At 38.4% G+C, this 8320-nt stretch overlaps 1 protein-coding gene and 1 long non-coding RNA gene across 6 annotated transcripts in view; one reads left to right on the forward strand and one right to left on the reverse strand.

Annotated features, from left to right (window-relative positions):
• FOCAD (focadhesin) overlaps positions 1-8320 on the reverse strand; it is a 318854-nt gene that overhangs the window by 99185 nt on the left and 211349 nt on the right. For all 5 annotated transcript variants that reach the window (XR_002097361.1, XM_019517493.1, XM_019517495.1 and 2 more), the window contains exon 16: positions 1858-1992. Coding sequence is in view for 4 of the 5 variants with exons in the window: in XM_019517493.1 (XP_019373038.1) it covers positions 1858-1992 (135 nt within the window). In the remaining variant the exon portion in view is untranslated. The remainder of the gene's footprint in view (positions 1-1857; positions 1993-8320) is intronic.
• Positions 7438-8320, forward strand: part of LOC109297613 — a 10188-nt gene continuing 9305 nt past the window's right edge. Inside the window, exon 1 of the long non-coding RNA XR_002097362.1 lies at positions 7438-7449. This is a non-coding gene — a long non-coding RNA (uncharacterized LOC109297613). The remainder of the gene's footprint in view (positions 7450-8320) is intronic.

Below are 8320 nucleotides of genomic sequence, written 5' to 3' on the forward strand. Positions count from 1 at the left end.
ACACACACACACACACACACACACACACACACACACGGCAACTTCCCTCCTCCAGGGCTAGGTCTTGCAACACTGATGCACATGCTTAATGTTAAGCATACAAGTAGTCACAATGAATTCAAGATGTACAAGACTGAGGTTCAAATCTTTTAAAGTTTGTGGAAGGGAAGAGAGGCTGCATTCCAGCAAAAGCACTTCAGTTAAATATGTTATCTCAACAGATTACAATTTCCAGAACCAGCCTTTGATTTCCAGCACTAGGAACTCAGATATGGTTTGAGGAATTCAAAGCACTTAATTAGTACAAGAAAAAAACAAACAAACTACAATGAAAGTAATAATAAAAGTATAATAAAAACATATAAAAGTATAATGAAAGTATAATAAAAATATACCCTCTAACCATAACCAGACAAAGTGAGTATTCCAAAACAGGAAGAAAAAAAAAGTGTAAAAGTTCTCTATGCACTACCCAACTGTGCTTAAAATAAAGCATTGCCTATGGAGGACAGAGATAAAAAAGACAAAGAAGAAAGAGAAGAAATGAGACAGATTAAGGGGATGAGAGTTCCACAGTCTAGAAACCACAACAGCAGAGTCACCTGCTAACCTGAAACCTGAAGAAAGAATTACTGCATTATGAAAGAAAAAAAGTAGCCAAAAAGATCTGCTAAAAGCCTTAAGAGGGAATTAAAACACTACGGCTCAGTGGTTAAAACAACACAGGTGTCTTTCTGTATATTGCTGGTAGGTTGAAAATACGTATCAAACACACTTAATCTGGTAATCTGCTCCTGAATTCTGCTTGTGTGAAGGAAAAATTTCCCCTCCCTCCCCACAACTTTACAAATGAACTGCACCCACTATTGAAATTTCTTTCTTTTTAGGGCTATAATGGTGAAATAGTTTGACATATCTACATGGCAGAATCAAAGCATGGCTTTCAGGGTTAAAGACTAAGCTAGCCTAATTTGCAGGGCAAGAGATATATGTTTGAAAAACATCAGCACATTCATCTATCTATCTAGGGCACCTATCACATTGGTATCCAAATGCTGATTATACTGCATCCCATATCCAACCACAGGGATAGAGTCTGAATTACACTCCAGCTCTTTGGGAAGGTTCTGTGCTTGAGCTGCTTAGAAAGGTGTGGGGTAGTCTGGGGCTCTCATCTCTTATAAGAGGGCTTATGGGGGCTCTTGTTTCTTATAGGGGGGCTCAGGCCCCCCAATCCCGTATTTCAAACCCTGTACGGAATCTTGGTGGCAATCCTGCTCCTCCCCATGTGCTTCATGTCAGAAAAGGAAGCAATGAACAGAGTGCACATATGCATCTTCTTTCTCCACATCCCACTTTTTTCCTGGGAGAAAGAGAAGAAAATAAACAGAAAGCCAAGCCACCCCTTGCTCCTCAATCTGTAGTGACCATGAAAGTGAAAACAAAAGCCACTTCAGTTGTCTGCCTGTCCAAAGGAAATGGCTTCCAACTCCACATTCACTCAATGAACAAGGGAAAAAAGAGGGCACCCAAAACCCATCTCAACTTTGGGCAAAAGAGGGCATCCAAAAACTGCAGAATTATTTGTAATAAGAGAAGAGTATCTTTTCCCATATGCCAGGGGTTCTTGAGATACAAAGCCTATTGCCAACACTGCACCTGTGGGAGATGAACAGGCATGTTCTTACCTGAACTCACAGGATCAATTGGTTAATTCATATAAAAGCACCTTGAAAATACCATGCAACTGTAAGGGTACCATGAACTGTTACAATCAGACTAGAGATGTCTCTAAAGTGAGGTAACACATTTAAAACTCACATGCAGAAATATCCACTTCAGACCTGAGAGACATACCTCATAGTCATTTGTGTTCACCGTTAATGAGGGAACCAGGGCAAACAGTTCGTTCAGTGTTTTTAAAATGAGCGGACGCCTGTCACAACTCAGCTTTGGCGAAAGCGCATTCCATGTAGAACGAATACAAACGACCTGGAAAAAAAAATGAGAGGTATCACTAGAATGGAAGAGCCGAACCTGCATGGCAGGCTGTTGATCTGGAGCACATTCCTGTTTCTCTGCTCTGAAGCAGTAAATTAATACAGGGCACATTAAAGAAGAATGTGAACATGAAAAATTCCCTTATATTAACAGCCTGACAGCACACAAAGGAATGTCATAACAATAAATGGCATTTCTCCAGATAAAGCAGCTGCTTCACTGTTCCAAATGAAGTAACTTTATAGAAAGAAAGAACACAAAAAACCCTTCTATTTTCCAGTTCCTCACTTGGTCAGGAGGAAGAGGTATGTGTGGAAAACTACATCCAGTTTTGGGAACCACAGACTTACAAAACAATTACAGGTCTAGGGAACTTGATTTGAGGAAAGGTTGGAAGAACTAAATTTATTTAGCCCGTAGAAGAGAAGACTGAGGGAATCTTGTTTTCACATTCCTGAACGGGGTTTATATGGAGGATGGAGATAAACTGTGGCTGCATGGGACAGGACAAGGAGTAATGGTCTTAAACTTGCAGCAAGAGAAATTTAGGCTGAATATTACTAAGATCTTTTTCACTATGTCAATGGTAAAGTACTAGAATAGGTGACCCCCCAAAATTGCAGAATCTCCACCCTTAGATGTTTTTAAGAGCAGGTTAGGCAGGCACTTACTTGTCTATGTTGATTTCGGTAGAAATGATCCTACCTTGAACAAGGGGACTGAATAAATTACACTGCTTTATTTGTTTAAAGTAGTTTAAAAAAAAACAAACTGCAATGGGACTGCAGCAGGATGCGAGCATGAGCAGTTGCACTCCATGGAAGCCGTGCAGAACAAAATGCACATAACCCCACCAAATGTCTTAGCAAATTTCCAGGGAAGAGATAAAAATAAGAGAGCAAGCTTCTGGGCCTAATACCTTTAAAGCAATCAACCAAACCAACCACTCACACATACAGAAATGTCAAGGTGAGAAACTTAAAAAAACAAACCCCCCCCAAAACAAAGCTTCTTTCATTCATACCCAGCAACAAATAGATCAACTTCCCACCACCAACTTCACTGCAATGGAGATCATTCCAACAGGTCATGTCTGGGAAACAACAATTCTGACTATTTTATGAAACATTACCAACCACACTTCCATTCTCACATAATCAAAAATCATGAGTCTGGGCCTGCAATGTGATGCAGCTAGCTTAAAAATCAGGTTTGTTTTTGTTTTTTCTTTTTCAGTACATCTGGGGTTCTATTTAGTTGTGGGGGGGAGGTTGGGGCGGGGAGTTTGTTTTTTGTGGGGGGGGTTTCTGAGTCCTTATGATGCAATAGTTTTACTTTTTCAGACTTCTTCTATGATTAGCCATGAGGGTAGAAACTCATTCTGTATTCAAATCTCAGCATCCATTTAAATAAAATCTCTTCATTCCAGTCACCGAGACCTAAAGCACCAAACGTTCTAAGAGCTGGGTGCCGTGTCAGGTAAAGAACATAATCTTTAATGGAAAAAAGATGCCAATTCACTAACTAACCCAGGGGCCTGATATGGCAACGAAGGTAAGTACCTCTAAAAGTTAGTGTAAAGTTCCTCTGCAAGGTCCTGTGTGCTTTCAGAATCCTAGGAATAAATGTTAGAGCTTTTAACAAATTATTAGAAATCAACAAAAACAAGTTACTCCTGCCCCAGTCTTCACAGTCTGCAGATAAAAAAAGAGAAAGTTCTGAAAATTACATTGTATTCTGAAAGTTAAGAATGCAAGCCATTTCTTCAGAAAAAGAAGGAAAACAAAGTTTTATGCCTGATAGTAGCTGACAGTCAAGCCCAGGCAAAATTGTGTCACCTGAGAGACAAAACTAAGATGTTTCTTCCATTTTGTTTTTTTAGACTGGAATGGAATTATTGATGCCAGAGCACGATGTTCATCTTCCGTCTGTTCATGCCTCTCAAATTTACTATTTCACAATCACCAAATTGAAAATGTTGACTTTTTTTGCCTCTTGAGGGTTACAAAAAGAAATCCAATAAAAACAAAAAGTGAAAGTGCTGTTAGAAATATTTATAACAGCCACTATATTACAAAACATAATGAGAATATTAACTCTATTTATCAAGTAGTAGATCATGAAATCTCATGGCAAGTGTTTGAAAGGTTGATTCTGGAAGCTTTTAATAATTCACTTCAAATGCATATAGACCCACATTCAAATGATATATAACTTTATGCTTAACATTAATGAGCATTATATACATGTGCTTAAAATTATGAATGTATTTAAATACCTTGCTGCACCAGGTCTTCACTAAAAGTAGTCAATTGACTATCAAGCTGCTGAGCAGTCTAACACTAAGAGGTATGGCACATTACACACTCTCAACATTAATCTGCTCAGCAAAAACAAAATGCTTAACATTCAGAAGATGTTAGTAAAAGCAAGAACTTGAGTAAGGAACTGGGAATTAGCTCCCCCCCACTGAAGAAACACAGGCAAAAATGAAAACATGCCATTGTAATCTTTCTACTAATGTAATGAGACAAAGATCTTTTGTGATATCTTTTAGTGGGCCAACTGTATAGTTGGGAAAACTGCTGGACAAGCTTTTGGGACCTGGGAAACTGTTAAAAATAGACATTTACCTCAATTTTTTTTTCCTTTTTTTTTTTAAATCAGGAAATTATATTTTGTTCAAAAAAGTTTCAAGAAAACAATTCAACCAGCTTTTGATTTGAATGCTGTTTTGGAAATTAATTTCCTGTCACAGCATTTCATATACAATTTTCCCAACAAGGCCTTGTTGCTATGAAACACGTACACATTCACGGAGTAAAACATCCAAATTTGAACATTTTTTTCCCCAGTAAAAATATAACAAGTAAGGGTGATTTTAAGAGATCTTGCAAAGACATTTGTAAAGCTCTTAGTTACAAAAATTCATGAAAATGGGATTCTAATTTGAAACTTCAGCTACAGAAGTACTAAACTCATGCACAATGTCATGATACATCACCATTTGTTAAGAAAAGGAGCGAGAGAAGTGCAAGATGCTGGCTGAGTAATAAGCCAGGAAACAGTCTCATAAAGTATATTTATTAAAACTTACTTCATATAAAGAATGAGATGCATTTCTTAAAAAAGAAAGTTAAATGACCATGGGGAAAAAAAAGACATATCTCCTAGCTTCCAATCCATGGGCAGCTCTATATATGGCTTTGTACTTACAGAGAGATTCAAGTAGTTCCTCAACTATTTGCCAATGAATCTTGACACTTAAAAAATCTTTTTCTAGAAGCCCGGGAAAGTTTTTTTTTTCTCCTCAACTGAAGCTTACTCCAACAAATGAAGAATTATGACATGTCTGAATTCAGAGTGCAGACCTCTCTCATCTTTTCCTAACAAGATCTAGAAAAATGCTTTCACAATTAAAAGCCTAACATGACTGGTGGCAACATTTTGCTGCTCTAAAGCCCATGTTGATAATTAAGTGTGGTACTCAGATCCCAGGCAAATTAACATATAATTTTATAGTTAGAGAGGAAGAGGGGTTTTGCATATAACAGAATAGGACACTGGGAAGGAAGCATTAAGGCTATTTCATTTGAGACCCTCACTAAACTTTCCTATGCTTCAGTTTTTTCCACATGGCAAATGAAATAATCCTTAACTCACAGAGTTGTTATGCAGCTTAATTAAATGTTTACAAAAACAAATTTGATGGAAAGCACTCTTGAAGTGAAAAAGTGTTACTGTTTTGTAGTCATTTCTGGAGTAAGTGCATACTTGTTTTTAAGTGCTGCAAGTGGATGTAGCACTTTATAGAGGAACTAAATACAGAACATGGAGAGCTGCAAGGGATGGCATATAAATTAAGTGACTGGTACCATTCCACTTAACCCAAAGGTTCCTGATGTTCAGCTTGGTTTCCAGTGCTAACACACAAATCAGAGAAAAAGACTCAAATCTTAGGCAACTGCAGTATTCACTTATTCAGGGTCAAATAAATGATCTGTTTACAAATGTAAGTACTTCCACCAAGGTCTTTACAAGCAGCAATTCTCTCTCATGCAAACCTATAATATCTGTCACATGACAGAAACAGATTATTTCAGCTTCTTTATACAGTGGTAGACTGGAACAATGCTAACTGAACTTTGGTCTCTACTTGTTGGGCTTCTGCTTGAAAGAAGTCTGAAAATAACTTGCATATTTGTACATCCCTTGGAAATTCTTTGAACTGGTGATCAAACAAAACTTAAAGCTCCCCTCCCCCCATTATAGGTATGACTCTGGGAACATTTCTTGAGCATCTATTTAGAAAGTGGCAAAGATCATTCACTTGACCACGGCAATCCTTTCTAAGTCCCTCAACGTGCTCTCCCTTCTTAATCACATTGAACACACACTGCTTATTTTTGCATTCAAACCCCTTCACAGTCTCCCACAAAGGCACTTCACTGAGTTCCTTTAGATTCCTCTTTAAATAACACTTAGATATAATTTCTAATTTAGCACAGCTGCTGACATGCTACAAATGTCTTGGATCATACTAAGCAGTATCATCCATTGTCTCCTTATGCTCTGCCCATCTGTCAGTACCCATCTGATGCCTTAAAGTTCTCTGTAACAGTGACCATCTCTTCACTCTGTACGTGTATAGAACATAGTATAATGGGCTTCTGGTACAGGAAAAGGGCCTCCTAAGAGGCTACTACAAGGGCAGATCCTTAGGAGGTGCAGTAGTGTGGATGCACCTCCCCTTTCTGATTCCACTGTGACAGCAGCAGCCAGGGACTTGGTTTTTTTTAGTCCCCAAAAAGGTAAATATCTCACACCTCCTTCCTTTCCTTCCCTTCCTTCCTCAACAGCACATCCCCGCTCCCATTCCTTCCCACCCCTGCCTGCCATTGCTGCAGTTTCGGCTGTCCCCAACAGATCTGGGTGTGGGATGGGAAGGGCAGGCGACTCCAAGATGCTCCTGCCACACTCCAGCCAAAATCAGAACAGCAATGGGTGGGTTCCTCCCCTCTACCTAAATGTTTTTACCTGTCATAAAATCCTGGATCCTCCCATGAGCTACTACATACAAACAGTACTTTGTCACCAGGACTTCTGGCAGCAAACAGCAACTACCACCACCATGCCACAAAAGTGCATGCATATGCATACTTCTGGTGATTCCATGTGAACACCACTACAGCAGCTTTACTGCCAGGGCAAAGAGTACTCTTTGGGAGGACATTGGCAGCTGAATGAACTGCTGAGCTAGCTTAATGGACTGCTGAACACACTCATATGCTCAGCCATGTCATAAACACTAGACATAAAATCAGGCTTAGGCTGTTGAGTCCCTTGCAGGGTGCTGGACTCTACAGCGGTGACTGGTGATAAAAAGTTGCCCGTTTTCCCCAGTGAGATTCTGCAGGTTCCTCAAGTTGCGTCTCTGCAGGGAGCAATGTATTTTAATGAAGACATCAATAATTTCTCTGAAGTATCTGATAGAACCTCACAGAGCTCACTGCAGAGAATTCCACTCCTCAGATTTTGCTACCATATCTACACTATCCTGCTTGGATTAATTATCTGTTATTGCTATTCGTCCTTTAGGTCTCTGCTACAACCAGAGAGGATAAAAAAAGCAAGATAAATGTTAAAAAAAAATTAAAAAGACGACAGAAATTACAGAAGCTCATAAAAATAACGTCTGCTATAACACAGTGCAGCCAAATAAAAGTCTAAGGATTAAGAGCTAAATTATGCTGCGACTGAAAGTCTAAACATTTTCTTTAAATCAATAAAATAAACATTACCAAAGCTTTTCTGATGTATACATAATTACAAGCAAAGCAAAAGAAGGCTCAGTCAACAGGGAAAATCAAATATCCATCAATGCTATGGAATGAACTGAAGGGACTTTTATGAACACATTCCATAAAGGGATTGAGTGTTCAGTTAAGTGATATTTTATATTGAAAAATCAGCATGCTGAGTATCAAAAGTAATTGCTGAATTAAACAGTCACTTCAGTGACTGTGAAAACACTTTAGAGAGCAATTTCAAGACCTGTGAAGATGAAGCTTTTAGGAATGCCTATTGAGTTAAATCCATTTTAGAAATAGGCAAATCTGTGAATACATTTCTATGGTACCTAATGTTGACAGATACTGAAACTTAATCTGATTACATATTCAGTGAAAATGACACCCATTTGCCCCTGCTATTAAAAATACCATTTCTCAAGAATTAGAAAGAACAATACTCCTTCAGTGTTCACAAAAAACACACACATCTTCTAAAATCTGAAGGTTATAACTTAAAAAAAAAAAAA

This window comes from Gavialis gangeticus, unplaced genomic scaffold, assembly GCF_001723915.1.
Source record: "Gavialis gangeticus isolate Ggan-Ray unplaced genomic scaffold, GavGan_comp1, whole genome shotgun sequence".
Lineage (NCBI taxonomy): Eukaryota > Metazoa > Chordata > Crocodylia > Gavialidae > Gavialis > Gavialis gangeticus.